This window comes from Bos taurus, chromosome 4 (genome assembly GCF_002263795.3).
Source record: "Bos taurus isolate L1 Dominette 01449 registration number 42190680 breed Hereford chromosome 4, ARS-UCD2.0, whole genome shotgun sequence".
Lineage (NCBI taxonomy): Eukaryota > Metazoa > Chordata > Mammalia > Artiodactyla > Bovidae > Bos > Bos taurus.
The window spans coordinates 95,166,604-95,186,342 of NC_037331.1; the positions used below are offsets into that span (position 1 = coordinate 95,166,604).

General features: G+C 36.1%; 1 protein-coding gene across 8 annotated transcripts in view; it reads left to right on the top strand.

The window, feature by feature from the left end:
• The window catches only part of MKLN1 (muskelin 1), a 391,857-nt gene that overhangs the window by 316,527 nt on the left and 55,591 nt on the right, over positions 1-19,739 (top strand). For 7 of the 8 annotated variants that reach the window (XM_024990572.2, XM_024990571.2, XM_059885486.1 and 4 more), the window contains 2 exon segments: positions 6,152-6,373; positions 9,223-9,352. In XM_024990572.2, the coding sequence (XP_024846340.1) occupies positions 6,152-6,373; positions 9,223-9,352 (352 nt within the window). 8 annotated transcript variants of the gene reach the window in all.

The window sequence follows — 19,739 nt, forward strand, 5'->3', positions numbered from 1 at the left end:
TGTTTTTACAGGTTGAAAAAAAGAATAACTTAGGGGTAGTCTGAGGATATCGCATACGTTGTACTCATGTGGGCCTATGTTTCTCTTGACTTTGGTAAAATAGAATGTCCCCTGAAGCCTAGGTTCTGTTAAATAATGCTTCACTTTTAACTCAGTAGATGTTATTAACAGGACACTAGGGGTGAAGAGGCCAAGATTGCAGTGGTGATTCAGCCAATAGCTACTTCTGTGACCTTGAACAATTAACACAACGTACTAGCATACATTTTCTGTTCTGTTTCATGCAAATTCAAAGTTATAAGTTGGAACCGACTCCAAGAAATACTTGGAGTTGTTTGTAACACTATAAGATTTGATACTTAACATTCAATTTGAGAGGATCATGAGAAAGCTAGAGGCCTGAAGTTATGTTTAAAAATTACTTTGCCATTTTAAATTTTAGCATATTAAAAAAATTAAAATTCAGAGACTTTTAGATTTCCTAAGGACATAGTGGCAGCTTAGTTCTGAAGCTTTCCATGTTGTTGCTTTGTGTGATTCTTCAGGAACAATGAGAACCAATCAAAAAGATTTGTAAAGAAGCAAAAAAACAAGACAAGTCACATATTCAGCAAAACCAGAAGCCAAAGAAAACCCACAACTCCCAATTCCTTGTAAATTTAGCCAGAAACAACTGGAATACCCAGAAGCTGTATTGAAGTTCACAACTGTTTAATGGGGAGAACTGGGAATGCAGAGGAAGCCTAGCAGAGGTACATCTTAATGGAAATGTCATGAGCAGAGCAGAAATTGAACCCATTGCAGCTACTGAGGAAATCAGTTAAGTAACATGGGGGCTTCCCTGATAGCTCAGTTTGGTGAAGAATCCATCTGCAATGCAGGAGACCCAGGTTCAATTCCTGGGTCGGGAAGATCCGCTGGAGAAGGGATAGGCCACCCAGTCTGGTATTGTTGGGCTTCCCTTGTGGCTCAGCTGGTAAAGAATCCTCCTGCAGTGTCAGAGACCTGGGTTCGATCCCTGGGTTGGTTAGATCCCCTGGAGCAGGGAAAGGCTACCCACTCCAGTATTCTGGCCTGGAGAATGCCATGGACTGTATAGTCCATGGGGTCACAAAGAGTCGGATACGACTGAGCGCCTTTCACTTTGACTTTTCACCATGTGGAAAATGCCCAGCAAGGCCCATAAGTGGTATGGAAACACCATGACAAGTAGGGACAGTGGCTTGTTCTGCATGTCCATTGAAGGAACTGGGGGAGCTCCAGGCTCCAGGTAAGGCCCCCTAAGCCAGATGAGATCCAGTTAGAGAAAACATGGCTTCACAGAAGCTCCATATTTTGAAGAAGCCATGCAATTCATTAGAAATAGAGGAGGAATTCCTTGAGAAGGAATATCATACCTCCATAGGAACCTTGTATTATCTGGTGCAGGGAAATTTAGCTCAGTTAAATATGGGAAATCATATTTAAATGTTATTTAAATATGAAAAACTAATAAGTAGTAAACAGTGTAATCAGTAGTAAACAGATCAGTAGTAAACAGATCTTTAAGGAAAGCAGTGAAAGTAAAAACAGTAGCAGAAGCTTTCTTTCATGCTAACAGCAGATGAAAATTATATTCCAATATTCTAACATAAATTAAATGACTTAATGAAGCTTGAAACTCTGAAGAAAACTACAAGGCATACATTCAAGAATGCAGATGAGATGGCCAAATAATTGGAGCAGGTGAAACTGGGCCTGGTAAATCTCAGGGAAGAAATTGAAGAAAAATATAGTAAACTTCACTAGTTTACAAGGAACATAAAGAAGACTGGGTAAGGGTCATAAGAAATACAAAAAGCAGATAAAGAAAGCAAGTATGGATATAACAGCTAGCTAGGAAATATGGAGAAGGAAATGGCAACCTACTCCAGTGTTCTTGTCTAGAGAATCCCAGGGATGGGGGAGCCTGGTGGGCTGCCGTCTATGGGGTCACACAGAGTCGGACACGACTGAAGTGACTTAGCTTAGCAGGAAAGTATAGACAGAAAAGACATGCAAAAGAGAGCCAACATATACATTATTGGACACATTAAAGAAGAAAACCAAAACAATGTAACAGAAGAAATATTTATACATAAAATTCAAGAAGAATTTCCTCAAGACGGAAACCTATTCCACATAGTGTAAAAGGATGGGTTATAGCCAGAGAAAATTGCCCTAGGCATTCAACTGTAAAAAATTCAACTGTGATAATATATTAGTGACATTGAATTTCAAAGATAAAGAAGCCATTTTGGGGCAACTAGACAAAATGATCTACAGTTGCATTCAGTGCTAAGAGACAGTCTCTAGAAGGTTTTCAAAGAAAAGACAGTATGAGCCAAGGACTTGACATAAAGTACTGGACAGTGTAAAATGAGCCAATCAAGAAGAGACAGGAGGAACTTCAGTCACAAGATTGGAGATCTCAGCTTACTGACATTCTCCCTGGGTCAGTGTGGATCATTGAACATACACTTTTACTGTCTTCCTGCCCAGCATCCTGTGAAATGACAAGAGAATACATTAGTAATTGTGTAGAAAAACAAGAAAGATTGCTCTTAGGGAACTTAAAATATTTGAGGGAATTCTTATGAGTTAGAAAGCAGGTAGGATTAGATCCAACCAAAATAAACCACAACCTATAAGACAGCAGCAACTGGAGTCTCAAAGTATGTATTTTGGGGCAAACAGTACATGATCCATTGGGGATGAAACAGCTGGACAGTTTCCAGTTTGACTGAGTAGCACTGGACTGTGATCGTTATTAACAGGTCAAGTGTTCAGTGTGGACATTGGAGCTGGACAGATAAAGCACTGGAGAGCTGCCTGCAGCACCCTTCACAGCATTATGTCTCGTCTTGCCCTACACAGTCCCTTAGGTAGACTGTATATGCAACAGGCAGATGAATAGGGGTTCTCAGATACGAAGAAGGCTAAAACAGTAATGCCCAAATCCAAATATTTGAAGATAATTTAATACTGTGAGACATGAGATACTGAACTCAACAAACTTAAGACTTAAAAACAGCTTGTAGTGTGAACTGAAGACATCTTTAAGTGATTAGAGCAATTCAGGAGGCTACTGTGTCCATGAAAAGGAAATATATAGAAAAATTATAAATTAAAGATTTGATAGTGAAATTTAAAAATTCAGTAAATAGATTAAAAAGCAATGTGGACATCCTCACCTCTAAATGGTTACTAAATTATTACGTTTCTCTCTGAAATTATGAGAGAAAAACAAAATTGTTCTGAAATATTCTGAAATTTGAATATGTACCTGATAGTTCTAGAAAGAGAATGGAAGCCAACAAACAAACAAAAACCCCACTCAAGGTAAAAATGAAGAAAATTATCAGAACTAAAGAAAGATACTTTTCAGAATGAAAGAAATTCCTAGTACAGATCAGGATAAATGAAAAAAGAATATCCCTGCCTTGATACTTCCTTAATGATATCTCAGAATCAAGAAAGAGAAAATCCTATAAGTTACAGAGAGAAAATTGGTTACCTTCGAGAGTAAACAAGTATCAGCCTCCTAGGTGGCACCTAGTGGTAAAGAAGCCGCCTGCCCATGCAGGAGACACAGAGATGTGGGTTTGTTCCATGGGTCAGGAAGACCCCCTGAAGGAGCAAGTGGCAATGTGCTCCAGTATTCTTGCCTGGAAAATTCCATGGGCAGAGGAAAGTGGCGGGCTACAGTCCATAGCGTCACAAAGAGTCAGACATGACTGAGCACAAACGCACAACATACACAAGAATCAGTTTAACATGAGGATTTTTGGATGTTGCTGGGAGGTCGGGTAATGGGTTGGACGACACTACTTAGCTTTATAATAATTTCTTCAGATTTTGTGAGGAAGAAATTAATTTTGAACTCACCCTAACCCTAGCCAACCTTGTGTTCATGTAATAAAGTAAAATAAGATACTTTCAAATTAAAAAAACAATTGGGGATAGGTGTGAGGAATAAGTGGCTATCCATTATTTATTTGATTTTAGAAATTAAATATCTATCCTGACAGAGTAGACTCAAGATTTCTTGAGGGAAGAGATACTGTGGATTGCATAGTTTTAATAAGCCATTGGATTTTCAAAACATTTTTCAGAGATAAAAAATTAAAAGGAAACCATAAACTGATAAACAGCAAAGTTTCCTGGAGTGATTAAAACTTGTTATCTGAAAATAGACTCTCATTGAAACTAGGTATCTTACAGGGAACAACCAAGCTAAAGGAATAAAATTATTTCTATTTTGTGTCCTGTTTGTTCTAAGATATGAGAAAGAATCATCAAGCTACTGCAGTATCTTCCTCTGTCTTTGAGATTGGCCTGCTGTGCAAGAAAGAGCTACCAAATAAAGATGTTTATGTTTCTCTGATAACAAATGAGAATAGCCATATCAAAAAGAAAGTTAAATATCCCCCAAAGGAAAGAGAAATGCCCTTTGTAGTCATATGAAGTAGAACCATAAGGGCTAGATAACAGGGACTGAACAAAATGAGTATGACTCTGTGAAAGAAAATGAAAATACGCTCACTCTATGTGTGTCCCTCAGCAACGTATGGATTGCTTTTCATGATAGAGTTGGATTGCTTGGATATGATGGATTGCTTTTCATGATATAATCATTTAAGATTAAAGCATAGGATCACTTTTCTTCTGAGTACCAGGGACATGAAAACTTTGACATCATAGTTTTTGAACCGTGCTCCCCAAGATTTCACCCCTGGGAATTATAGATTTTCATCTTAATTTGTAGAAGTCTGCCAGAAACCTGGGAAATGGCAAGTGAGTGAATCTTTAGTGGTAGGTAAAGATTTGGAGGTGCTAGACTAGAATTGTTTCTTTTTAAGATGAAATACTAATTTTAAAATAAGCTTTATAATTATTTAGTTTTTTTGTTAAAAACAATACCAGTAATAAACAGCAGAAGTACTTTGATAGGAGGAAAGAACTGAACATATAATGCCTAGTATTTGTGCTTTAGCAACAACAAGATGTTTTATTATTATTGAATATTATTTAATATTAAATTTATTATTAAGCATAAATGCCACTTGTATTCAGTCTCTGATTACCAACTTGTACTTATGTATTCTTTGAAATAGAATTTGTTTCTTATTTATTGTCCTGTGACCAATGGCTGTTTTCCCAGAGATATTTTTGTAAAAACAATCTTGAGTTGAAAGAATGGAAGAGTCAGGGTTGGCTTTTGAGGATGAATTGCTTGACGTACCTCAAAGAAAATTAAATTTACATATTGTGTTAAAAGGAGGCCAGATTCATCATGCCATAGAAGTCAGCCCAAAGATGGATTGCTGCAATTGTCTTTTCGTATGTTTGTTTTGGTAAAAACATAACTGGGAGAATTTTGTAAAATAAATGCAAAATGATGAATAAGCTACATCACTCTTATTCACATATCTTCTCTTTTATTAAACGGTAGCAAGAGGAATGGAATGCTTGCCTAGAATGGAAAGGGCTTCTCAGGTGGCACTAGTGGTAAAAAAAAAAAAAAAACCCCGCCCTGCCAATGCAGGAGACATAAGAGATGTGAGTTCAATCCCTGGGTCAGGAAAATCCCCTGGAGGAGGGCATGGCAATCCAATCCAGTATTCTTGCCTGGAGAATCCCATGGACAAAGGAGCCTGGCGAGCTACAGTCCATAAAGTCTCAAAGTCGGACACGACTGAAGCAACTAAGCATGCACGAACTAGAATGGAAAAAAGGGAGTTTTTATAAGGAGGATGTGATCACTGTTTTCCCACAGAGTATGTTCAGTATTAAATCAGTAACTAAATTATTATTGGTTGATTTGGTAAAAATTATGCAGCTCGAGAAAGCATAAAACTCCTTAACCCAACATACTTTATTCTCACTGGGGGGAAAAAAAAAGGAAACCTGGAAAGGTATTTTGAAATCCATCCTGAATCTCTTCCACGTGGTGAGCAGAGCAGGATTTTAATATAAATTAATAAGTGCATATAATAATCAAGGATGGTATTTGATATTATTAAGACAATATTTAGTTTTTTTAGATTCTAAAACTGCACACATTGGTTTAATTTTAACTCATATGACAGGAGCAGTCTAAAGCTATTCAACCTGTTGCCTTGTTCTGTAGATGTGTATGGACTCGGAAAAACACATGATCTACACCTTTGGTGGTAGGATTTTGACATGTAATGGCAGTGTAGACGACAGCAGAGCCAGCGAACCGCAGTTCAGTGGATTGTTTGCTTTCAACTGTCAATGTCAAACCTGGAAACTTCTTCGAGAGGACTCCTGTAATGCTGGTCCTGAGGACATCCAGTCTCGGATAGGACACTGCATGCTCTTCCACTCAGTAAGAATATTCTTTACATTGTCTTATGTTATTCTGTCATGTATCTCTCAATAGAAAAAGAAGTGGTGCAATCTAATTCTTCAGTAAGAGAGCAAAACTTTTCATTAGAAATAAATAAGTGTTGACAATGATAAGGAAAAACAAAACTACCTTTATCGGTGAACTGTTTGCTAATTATATTTCCTATCAGCCTAATAATTCCTAAGTAGTTATCTCAGCACTTTTATGACTGACTTCACTGCTTATATGTTGTAGCTATTTCTCTTTCTTACATACCTTTCTACTTACTGTTTTCTCTTAGTATCTGGAAGGTTGATTTTATTATCTGTTCTTATTTTCCCCTCTGCTACTCTCCATTAAGTGCAAAGAATTAAGAATTGACTTTATAGAATTGGAATTAAAATTTATCAGCAAAAACCAATATACAGACATTTAATTTTTTCAAGTGTTATAATGAAAACATGGGCTACTGCTATGAACACAACTTTAAAAATATACTATGAAAGATGTTTAACATATACCAAAGTGGACAGAACATTATAATAAATTCCTACGTACTTATTTACCAGTTTCAACAATTACTATTATTCTTTGTCTATTCTTAAATTTTATTGTGTTGGGTATTTTAAAGAAAATTCCAGACATTATATCATTACAACTATAAATACCATAGTGTGTCACTAACAGATAAAGACTTTTTAAAACATAGTTGTAGTATGGTTATGCTGCTGCTGCTAAGTCACTTCAGTTGTGTCCGACTCTGTGCAACCCCATAGACGGCAGCCCACCAGGCTCCCCCATCCCTGGGATTCTCCAGGCAAGAACACTGGAGTGGGTTGCCATTTCTTTCTCCAATGCATGAAAGTGAAAAGTGAAAGTGAAGTCGCTCAGTCGTGTCCGACTCAGCGACCCCATGGACTGCAGCCCACCAGGCTCCTCCGTCCATGGGATTTTCCAAGCGAGAGTACTGGAGTGGGGTGCCATTGCCTTCTCCGAGTATGGTTATGAAACCCAACCAAAGTAAAAACAATTTCTTTATATTGTTTAATACTGCACTCATTTTTCCCCTGCCATGCTGAAAAACACTTTTCATAGTTGGTTTATCTAAGTCAAGATCCAGAAAAGGTCTGTGATTGCATTTGGTTGTTAGCTCTTAAATTTCTTTTAATCCATAAGAATACTCCCCCTTCCTTTTTTTTTCACCCTCTGTATACTGCTTATTTGTTTAAGTAAGTCTCATGTGTGCTTTGGAATTTCCCATGTTCTCAGTTTGACTGATTTTTATCATAGTATCATTTAACATGATCCTCTGTTTTCCATATTTCCTGTTAGCTGGTGTTTAGATCTGGAGGCTTAATTTTAGATTCCTCTCCTTTTTTGGGTGGGCCAAAAGGGGAGTTGCAAGTATACTTCACAGCTGATCTGATTATAAAATATAAAGAGCATTTAATGTCTAGTTGTCACAACTGCGGTGGTGTTAAAATTGTTCAGGTGGGTTTAGGTGTTGTCAACCTGATTGATCAGTTATTAAGTTTCCTGTCAACTTTTTATCTAGTGGTTTTAGCAGTCACTGTAGTCTATAATCATAGACTAGATTTTAGTAGGGTTTGATAAGTGGACATTTTTCTAATTACCTTTTTCTTTATTTATTAACTGATTCTGCTATAAAAACTTATCCTCATTAACTAATTGGCTACTCTAATGGTAAACCACACAGGATAGGTAATATAAATATTTTGATTCTTTTCCTCTATTGTCTTTTCATTTTAATGAGCTGAGGCTCGAAAATTTACCAATGAGTTTTTCATAAGAATTATTATAAACTCATGGATTTTTATGTATTTGGTGTATTTAACTTGCTATCGTCATTCTTTTTGATTCCCTAATTTTTCTCCATCTTTGACCAGTGGGAGTACCCATCTTCCAGTATACCTTTGCATATATACACACACATATGTCTTTTTTAGTAATAGAAAAAAAAAATCATGAGTTTATACTGATATGTCCAAGTTAAATTTAAGATTATAGAATTTAAAATTTTATATCTTTGTTTTTGTGAAACTTTATAGTTAAAATCCTACTTCTGATGATGATATGTTACTTACAGTTACTTGCTCTTTTTATAATAGCTTACTGGATAGCAAAACTAATAGAATCACTGAATGCTGTTTAAGATTTCTTTCTGATTATTTTTCTGTTTAGGAGATAGCCCACTAGGGATGGGTAGTCAAAAAGCGAGAATTAAAATCACTAGAAAAACTACTACTTGTCTGCATGATCATGTGTCTCTGTCCAATTGTATCTTTGTATATAGGTTTTGTATATAGGCTTACTTGTTTTTTTCCCCCAAATTTCAGACATTATTTTTTCTTTTACTTTTATTTTCTAATTAAGGAAAAACATTTACATAGTTCTCAAGGCAAAACTGTCAGTATGCTGTTGAGTATGTATGGAGAGATATGGTTATTTTCCCTGTCTGTTCTGTTTCTTTCCCTGTAGCTAATTATGTTATTACTAGTTTTCCTTTGTTTCTTCTTGAAGAAAGAAACAGACACAACACACATTCCTTTTTCTCCTTCCATACACAGAGGTAGTACCCTGTATACATTACTCTGCACCTTGGGTTTTTTGTTTTTTTTTTTTAACTTCAGTAGGATATCCTAGTGATTATCCCTTAGCAGTATATGCAGAGCTTCCTTTTCCACTTTATACCAGTACAGTAAGTACTTCATTGCATGGAATCTCTCATAAATTACTTCTCTAGACATTTAAATTTTAAAAGAATTATTCTGAATTCTTTGTGAAAATGACTTTTTTTCTTCTTTCCCATTTTTTTTTTTATTTTACAGAAAAATCGTTGCTTATATGTATTTGGTGGCCAGCGATCGAAGACCTATTTGAATGATTTCTTTAGTTATGATGTGGATTCTGATCATGTAGACATAATATCAGATGGTACCAAGAAAGACTCTGGAATGGGTAAAGGCAATTAGTGATTCTTCTTTCATGTCTTAATTATTTCAGGTAGAAGACTATAACCCATTAGCTTTTCTTTCTAACCATTCTTAATGCTTTTCCCATTTCTTTAACCAAAGTAATTCTGAATAAGAGGAAAAAAATTCTCTACCAGCTAAATTATTTAATTCAACCTATTTAAAAATGCTATGTGAATTATTATTATGATGAGTCCCTTTAACAGAAAGACTATGCAAATTTGTCAAGGGATTATTTATATGTGTGCTTGTTAAGGGTGATTATAAGAATTAATACCTTTTAAAAACTGCATGATCCTATATTTGCTAGTTCTTTCCACCTTCCATTTTCACTCAGGTGACTTATATTTTAGACACATATAGTAGAGTATGTCTTTGTTCTTGAGGGAAGATTTCACATCGTTCATTGGTAATGCCTTATAACTTTATACTCTCAGCATCCAGAAAGTTATTCTCCTGATAATAAGGTGATTAGTTTGCCTGAGATAATCCCAGTTTATACATAATTATTAGTAGTGTCCCATTCATTCTCAAAAGTCTTATTTTGGATAACGTACATAGTTACCCTGCTTAGTAGTCACTTTGCCTGCATTTAGTATACACAGAATAACGATATTTGTTTAAGACTCAGTGCTTTAAAGTGCCTAATTAGAGCATTAGGGTAAGAAATTAGATTAGCTTGCTTTTCCTTTTATCTGTTTTTGCTTTTCCTTTTATTATTTATTATATATATATATATAATAGTTGCTTATATTTAGGAAGAATTTAAAAAAAAAAAAAAAAGCTAACACCGTAATAAAAAAGTACATGCGAGGCAGTGTGACCCTCAGGATCTTTCTCCCATACTTCCTATTGGGCAGAGGCTAGAACTTCATATCCTGGAGAAATAGAGGCTCTGTGGAGGCAGAGAGAACAGGGTGTAAAATAGGACAATTAAGTCCATGTACTGAATAGTGGAACTTCTAACCCTTTCCCTGCTCTTAGGATTCTAGGTGTGTGTCTCCTACAGAAGTTTAGTGTCACCTTCTCTAGAGGAAATAAGTGGCGTCATAGAAAAGTTTTCCAGATACTGTTGTTTGGGGTACCTGCCCCCACTAAGATGTCTGATCTTTCTGGCTAGCCCCCTGTACAGTGGTTACTTTCATGGCCCAGTTCCCCTACGGTGTTCCCCGTTCTATACATGCTATTTTCAGTTAAACTTTATTTCTTCACTGTAAATGAACTGACAGTTAATGATCAAGATCAGTTTTCTTAGAGAAAAGGATATTGCATCCATAAAACAATAATAGGATACAATGAAATCAGAGACTAAGAAAGACCTTTTGGAAATAAATTTTGTTAAAAGTAGTAGAATTGTAAGACATCTCCTGAGAAATAGACAGAGAGACAGAGATGGTGGAAATTGGAGAAAATAAGGACCTTAGAAAGTCAGTGTAAGAGGTCTGGTGTTAAACTAATAATAGTTTCTCTAACTATGGAGAGCAAGGAGAATGTGCAAGACTAGATTATAAAACGAAGGACTAACAGAAAATTTCCCTAAACTGAAAAGTATTGGTCTGCAGATTATAAATGGCCCCTTTTGGATGTCAATACCTTGAATTTAAAAAAAAAAATAAAAACAAAAACCTTCTCAGTCAGATGACACATCATTGCTCATTGTGGAATTTTACATATCAGTCATAAAAAGAATATCTGAAAAGCTACCAGTGTAAAATGAGGTCACATTCAAAGAAATAGGTCTTAGAATGCTAGAAATTTTCAGCAACATTGGAAGCCATAAGGGAAAACAAGGTCTTAAATATTCTGAGGGAAAAGTATCATCAACCTGGAATTCTATTTCTAGCCAAACAGCAAGGAAACGAGGGAAGAAATGGTATTTTCAGATATACCAGGTTTATCAGTGGGGTATGTGTGTGTTTGTAGGTAGTAGAAAACCAAGAGAATGGCTTAAACAAATCGGGAATCTTTTGTCTCACAGGACGAGAAATCCAGATGTAGATAATCTGGAACTGATGTAGTGACTTAGGAAATGTCATAAATGCTCTCAGGTTCTTTTTGATATGTTTTTCTATTTTTAACTGGTTTATTGACTATGCCAAAACCTTTGACTGTGTGGATCACAATAAACGGTGGAAAATTCTGAAAGAGATGGGAATACCAGACCGCCTGACCTGCCTCTTGAAAAACCTATATGCAGGTCAGGAAGCAACAGTTAGAACTGGACATGGAACAACAGACTGGTTCCAAATAGGAAAAGGAGTACGTCAAGACTATATTGTCACCCTGCTTATTTAACTTCTATGCAGAGTACATCATGAGAAACGCTGGGCTGGAAGAAGCACAAGCTGGACTCAAGATTGCAGGGAGAAATATCAATAACCTCAGCTATGCAGATGACACCACCCTTATGGCAGAAAGTGAAGAGGAACTCAAAAGCCTCTTGATGAAAGTGAAAGTGGAGAGTGAACAAGTTGGCTTAAAGCTCAACATTCTGAAAACAAAGATCATGGTATCTGGTCCCATCACTTCATGGGAAATAGATGGGGAAACAGTGGAAACAGTGTCAGACTTTATTTTTGGCGGCTCCAAAATCCCTACAGATGGTGATTGCAGCCATGAAATTAAAAGACACTTACTCCTTGGAAGGAAAGTTATGATCAACCTAGATGGCATATTCAAAAGCAGAGACATTAGTTTGCCAACAAAGGTCTGTCTAGTCAAGGCTTTGGTTTTTCCATTGGTCATGTATGGATATGAGAGTTGGACTGTGAAGAAAGCTGAGTGCTGAAGAATTGATGCTTTTGAACTGTGGTATTGGAGAAGGCTCTTGAGAGTCCCTTGGACTGCAAGGAGATCCAACCAGTCCATCCTAAAGAAGATCAGTCCTGGGTGTTCTTTGGAAGGACTGATGCTAAAGCTGAAACTCCAATACTTTGGCCACCTCATGCGAAGTGTTGACTCATTGGAAAAGACTCTGATGCTGGGAGGGATTGGGGGCAGGAGGAGAAGGGGACGACAGAGGATGAGATGGCTGGATGGCATCACCGACTCGATGGACATGAGTTTGGGTGAACTCCCAGAGTTGGTGATGGATAGGGAGGCCTGGCATGCTGCGGTTCATGGGGTCGCAAAGAGTTTGAAGTGACTGAGCGATTGAACTGAACTGAACCTCATGGTGGCAAGTTGACTAACACAGCTCTAACATCATGCCTTCCTTCCGTATAGGAAAAAAGGAAGGAGAGCCAAATGTGCCCAGAAAGCTCCCTACTGACATTTCATTGACTGGAACTGTGAGACCTGGCTTCAGGAGAGTCTGGGAAAGCAAGCATTTAGCTTTTCCAGCCTTTGTATAGTCTACAGAGTAAGGGATTTGGAAATGGCTGTTGGATCATGCAATTAACAGTGTCTGCCACACAAGATTTAAAAAATGATCATCTTTTATGCACTGTTTTTCGGAAGTTAGTACGTCATATATACTAACAAAAGGGAGTAAAAGTAGTTAAAAAGAAAACATTCTGAGAATTGAGGAAAAGAGAATCTAACACAGGAAAGCAGTGAAGGGCCGTCCCAACATGATGCCTGCACAGCCAATGTATGAGCGCCCAGTACATATTGGAACAGGAGGACACAGGAAAATAGACCTCTCCTCCTCACCAAAAAGTGGTATTGACTAAAAGTAGATAAAAGATAAAAGTAGACTAAATAGATGTTTGAGCAATTGGAATAAAAAAGGTATTAATCGGTAAATAATATCTGATGTAAGAGGATAGGAACACAGTGGGAAAAGAAAATATTTTTAAAAAGCAGACATCATCATAGTACAGTTTTTGGCTCTACAATGAGCAGTATTCCCCTCTTCATAATAATGTAAAAACTAAAATCAATTTAACCAAAAATTGGGATAAAATTTAGTGGGAAGATAGCATCAGTGTAGTAAAATTCTTTGTCTGCTATAACAAGAAGGCAGTAGGTGCTGATATTATATAAAACTATGGAAAGAAATGGGCTTCCCTTGTGGCTCAGCTGGTAAAGAATCTGCTTGCAGTGTGGGAGACCTGGGTTGGGAAGATCCCCTGGAGAAGGGAACAGCTACCCACTCCAGTATTCTGGCCTGGAGAATTCCATGGACTGAAATTCCATAGAAATTCTAAGAAATGACTAATAACATTATTTATCATGTCTAAAATTGTCTATCTTGTTTACTCATTTATTTTCTACTACCATAGGATAATGTGGAGGTATATGATTTAATCTTTGATTTCCTCTAGCTTTTAAAACTTAATCTAATTTTCCATTAAAATTACTAAGAAGATGGAAGTAGTAATCCCCCGCAATTCTGACACAGCTCTGCCTGAAAAACAGGTAGTGGAAAATAGTTATTGATTCGATAGGTATGTGTTAAAAACTTCTACATGCTGGCTTATGCTGAACTAGGGATACACTGGAACGAGATGATCATGGTCTCTCAGAGTGCTTATAATCCATCTAGTAAGTAATGTTCTGATGGATTATAGTTGTTCAGTTGCTAAGTCGTGTCCAACTCGTTGTGACCCCATGAACTGCAGCTTGCCATCCCTGTCCTTCACTCTCTCTCTGAGTTTGCTGAAACTCACGTCCATTGAGTCAATGATGCTATCCAGCCATCTCATTCTCTGCCACCTGCTTCTGCTGCCCTCGATCTTTTGACTGTTGGTCTTTTCCATTGAGTCAGCTTTTCACAGTAGGTGGCTAAAGTATTGGAGCTTCAGCTTCAGCATCAGGTCTTCTGATGAATATTCAGAGTTGATTTCCTAATGGCTATTCTTTATTTAGACCCTAAATGCCAGTTACTAAGCATGGCAATACCAATAGTATTATTAGAACTATACCAAGAGTTCTAATTGGTAGTATTAGTCTCATTTACTAGATGAGAAAAATTAAACTTAGTGAAGTACTATCTTATTAATATACAACTAGATAATGATACAGCGAGGGTTTAGAAGTTGAGGTGCAAAGAAGGTTTTTGTTTGTTTTTTTGAGGTGCAAAGGTTTTTTTTTCTTGACCATACTAAAGTACTCCCCAAGATTAAAAGGAAAAAAATGGCAAAGTGATAGTGGTAAAGATTGAGCAAAAAAAATGCACTATGACAATAAATAGGCTTTAATGACTATCATTTGAATATTTTAAAAGTAAATTGTTATTAGTAATTTGCAGAATTGTTCAGTATATTTCATTCATTGCTATGGCTAGCTTTAGGGCCAGCAATGAATGGCCATAATTGTTCTTTTTGTTCAATTTTGTTTTGATTATAAGAGTAATAATATGCTTGTTGTAGAGAATTTGAAAAATACAGAAAGATGTAAAAAAGAAACTATCAAACCATTCAGACATAATCTGTTAACATTTTATTAATGTATTTCCTTCTAGTCTTTTTAAGCTTATTTATTTTATAAAATTTAGCACAATTTTATATTCTGCCCCTGGAGAAGGGAATGGCAACCCACTCCAGTATTCTTGCCTGGGAAATCCCATGAACAGAGGAGCCTGGTGTGCTATAGTCCATGGGGTCGCAAAGAGTCAGATACGACTGAGTGACTGACAGTACTGTTTTTAAACTTACATTAAATTGTGGTATTTTTTTGTCGTTATGGTTTTATTACCAAAAGATAAGTGGATTTATTGCTTAATTACTGCTTTAATCAACTTTTATAAAATGAAAATCACCAATATTGCTATGGGTTCTTTAATTTTTTTATTGCTTTGTGGTGAATTATCCCACAATGCAGGCAAGTTTTTTTGTTAACGTAATAGTAATTGTTGATCATCTACTAACATCTAAGTTTGGCCTTCTCCTTCCCTTTCTCCCAATATATTTCAGTGCCTTATATATGCCAAGTATGTTTAGGTTCATAGCTGTGGACTAGAGGATAAGATCCCTTCTCTCAAAGGACGCATTTTAGTGAAGAGAGGCCTACGCTTGCTTTCTAAGTACTGGGAAGAAAAAAAATTGAATGCTATAATAGTAAGTAACATGAGAGGACCCACTTAGATAGAATAGGTTGGGAAACTGTTTCCGAGGAGGCAATCTTTAAGATTTCAGACGAGAAACAGAATTAGGAAGAACTGTGTTATGAACTGAGAGAAGTGCATGTACGAAGATTTCAAAGCACAAAAGAATTTAATGTGTTCCCAAAGCAGAGGGAGCTATTGCATATCAAAGGTGAGGCAGGTTATGTCACGTGAGTTGGAGAAATAGTTAAGTCTGATTATTCAGTGCCTTGTATAATACAAATACAAGAAATTTGTTTTTTTTTTCCGCTAAATAATATAGAAGGTTATTGAAAGGTTTAATGCTAAGGGCTTTTTTGTTGTTGTTTTAATTGAAGTATAGTTGCTTTACAGTGTTCTGTTAGTTTCTGGCATACAGTTGATTTAATTTTCTATAGTATGTGCGTATTCTTGCCACCTCTTGCCAAGAATACACACATACTATAGAAACTAGTGTGCTGCAGTCCCTGGAGTCCCAAAGAGTCACACACGACTGAGCGAGTGAACTGAACTGAATGTGTATACATATTTATGTGTATATATATATGCTCTTTTTCAGATTCTTTTCCATTGTAGTTTATTATAAGTTACTGAATGTAAAGTTTTCTGTACTATACAGTTGGACCTTGTTATTTATCTATTTTACATATAGTAATTTGTATCTACTAATCCCAAATACTTACTTTATCCCTCCACCCCCATCCTTTCCGCTTTGGTAACCATTAGTTTGTTTTGTCTGTGAGCCTGTTTCCGTTTTGTAAATAAGTTTGTTTGTGTCGTATTTCAGGTTCCACATGTAAGTGATATCTTAGGATTTTTGTCTTTCTCTGTCTGATTTACTTCAGTTCAAATGATAATCTCTAGGTCCATCCATGTTGCTGAAAATGAATGCTAGGGTTTTGATCTGATTAAAGTTTTGAAAATATCATTCTTTTGTCTAAATGTACATTTTCCAAGTGTTTAATGTTGACAGTATGCCTGTAAATTGCATTGTCCAAAGGTTATGTGTTCAACAGGCCATGTGTACATCCTTTAACTGAAGATTTTTATGGCAGAGTTGAGCATCTGGTTAGAACCTGCCTAAAACTGTTGCCATTATTACTTAGAATTGTGAAACTTCAGTGGCTCTGCTGGCATATTAGAGTGAAACTGAAATTACTTTCTTTCCATTTTTCTTTCTTATTTTTTCCATCTCTCCCTTTCTCCTTTCCTTAGGTCACTTCCTTCCATCCCTCCTTCCTTTACTCCTCTCTCTTCCTTCCCATTTTCCCCTTCTTCTCTGTTCCCTTCTTTAAGTCCTCTTTTTTCTCTCTGTCTGTCATCCTGGTACATCCTCCACTCCTCCCTTAAGAGGGGCTTCTAAATAGTGGCCAGGGTTAAGAATCACTCTTCTAGCTCTCCAGAGCCTATCTAAGTCCTTAATCAAGTAAGTGTGGACAGGTTACTTAATGTTACACCTTATTTTGCACGCCTATAAGTGACCCAAATTATATTTTAAGTAAAATGGTATCTCATTTATAGCCACTCTAGGATTAGAAGTGCATTGACACTAGTTTGGGCTGGTGTTATTGTTGGGTACCTCAGTTTTCACAAGTGTATGTCAATACTGCCTACAGGTTCATTGATCTATCCAGTAATCAAGTCATATTAGTTTTGCCTCCATCTTCTCTCTGTTCTCATTGCTATTTCACTAGTTTGGACTGCCAACACCTGTTTGACCTCTGTCTCTAGTATTCTTCTTCCTGTGTATCCCATCCCTCCCCTAACCCATTATTCACACTTTGAGCAGAATGCAACTGTTTCTGTGTTACCAATTAAGTACAGAACCGTGTACTTTAACATTTATTCAACACATATCTTTTGGTCACATTCTAGGTGCCAGATAATCTAAGCACTAGGGATAAAACTATAAATGAGAGCTCTAACGTCATGGATCTTATAGTTGTGCATAGGGAAGAAAAAGAAGTAGATTAACACCTTACCTTTTGATTAATACTAATAAGATAAGAAAATACCCTTATTTTTGGCCATGCGACACAGCTTGTGGGATCTTAGTTCCTGAACCAGAAATCGAACCCAGACCCCCAGCAGTGAAAGCTCCAAGTCCTTATCACTAGACCACCCCAGGATTCCCAGAAAATCTTTTAAAAATATAAACCTGATCATTTTTCTCTCCCTTGCTTACCATGGTTTTTTTTAAATTGTTCTTCTTTGCCCTCAGATTAAGTCTAAACTCAGCCTAACTCACAGATTCCTTTACGATATGCCTCAGCTTAGTTCCCTGTTCTTGATATCCACCCTCACCTTGGCACCAATTCTTTTTTTCATGACCACTGAATATTAATTATCTATGGCATATTTTTTCATGCCTTTGAGTTTTTTCCCATAGTGTTCTCCCTTCCTAAGTCACTCTTTCCTCCTACCTCCAAAGTGTAGCTGATTTTTGCTCATCTTTCAGATCTTAGTTTATAGAGCATTGTCTCCTGAAATTCTTTAACTCCTCAAACCCAGGTTAGGGATTAGAGCATATCGTTTTAACCTTAGTTGTTAACATGATTCTGAACATTCATCTGGCAATATAATCTTGACTCTGCTTTTCAGAACCTCAAAAAAAAAAAAAAAGCTACTGAAATGCACAGACTTTATTCAGGATTTTTTAAAGAGTATTCAATCTTTTCAGTACTCTTAGTCTAAAATTTTTTTCACTGGCTTGAGTTAGACCAATTAGAAGACCTCATGTCAGAACTATGGTGTATGTATTGTCCTCTCATAGAGTTACTTTTAGCTGATTTTTAAAAGTCTGTTTAAATTTTAATTTTATCTTGCTAGATAATTACTTATTTTGTAAGCCATTCAAAGTCCTTTTAAGGACAAGACAGAGTACTATTTAAACTTCTGTATTATTAAGTATTCTTAGGAAATACCAATTTTATTATATGGATGCTCTGTAGTTCACTTAAACATTCTATTAACTGTTCTTCTAAACTTGTTTTATTATAGTTAATTAGTATAATTTGAGATGGACTTAACACATAATTGCTATGTTTCTGTGATTCAGTAATGTGAGTTATTTGATTAAAACTGCTTTTATGTGAGCTTCAAATTGGATTGTTTACAGTCATAGAAGAAATTTATATGAACTGTTGAGACCACCAATTTAGAGATAGTATATCTAGTTGTAAAATTACTGCTTCTTGTTGTAATTTCTTATTGTGTCAGATACTATAAAATCTTAAATGATTGCTATTTATAATTACTTAAATGAATTAACTCAGATTTAGCATTTTAAGATCTAAAGAAACATCAACTTTTTTTTTTGTCAAGTCTAATTTTTTTAACTAGAGTATAACAGTTTTATGTTTTCCTTAGAAGGAAATTACAATTTAGATCAGTGGATTGACAGCTGCTTAGGAAAAAAAGGATTTACTGGTATTGTGTCTAACACATACATAATTACATCAAAATTCAGCACATCAAAAATTTGAGTTTATTTCTGCATAACTTTTGGCAATAGGACTGTGAACACAGGGGGTTTAGCAGACTTCCCATATGTAAGCTCTGTTTAACACTAATTGAAAATTATGTTTAGAAGATCTGTCACACAACCAGAACTTTATGGTTTGCTCTAGAAACTCAGCTGACAATAATGGAACTACTTTCTCATATCTGTTTTTTTTATTCAAGGTAACAAACATATATTGTGTCTTCAACATTTGCCGGATACTAAATAGGGCATTGATGATACAGAACTCTTACAAACATCTAGTTCCTATTCTATAGTAATTAGTGTGTTTACTTGTTGTGTTCCTTAAATTCTGTCGACTCTTATTTTCCCACATCTGCCAGTGTTTACACCATTCTGTCTTAACCATAGTGGCAGATTGTTACAATTGAAAGAATAGTGAATTCAGAATCAGAGGATCTGATCTTTCTTCATCTGGGTCTGCCACTCATCCTTCTGTAGCTTTGGCAAAATTGTGTAGTTTCTCTGGACCTGATTGTTCATCTGAAAACAGGGGATTGGACCAGTTTATCTTAAAGGCTTATCATCTAGCTCCAAAATTTTGACAGTTAAATTTTGTTCCTTTTTGCTGTTATCAGGCTGTGAAAATAAAAAATGAGGGCTGTGTTAATCATGTCTGCAAGATTTGATTTATCTGTAAACATATTTTCATGAAAACTTTAAATGCAAAATCTTACAGATTTTCAGCCTGGGAATGTGCTTATTGACATTGGTCTTTTGTTTTTCTTTAATCTTTGTGTGTGTTTGTGTAAGTCCCTATATTTTTGACCCTTTTACTCATAACAGTTAACTAAATAAGGCCAGTTCAGCAGTATAGAGAAG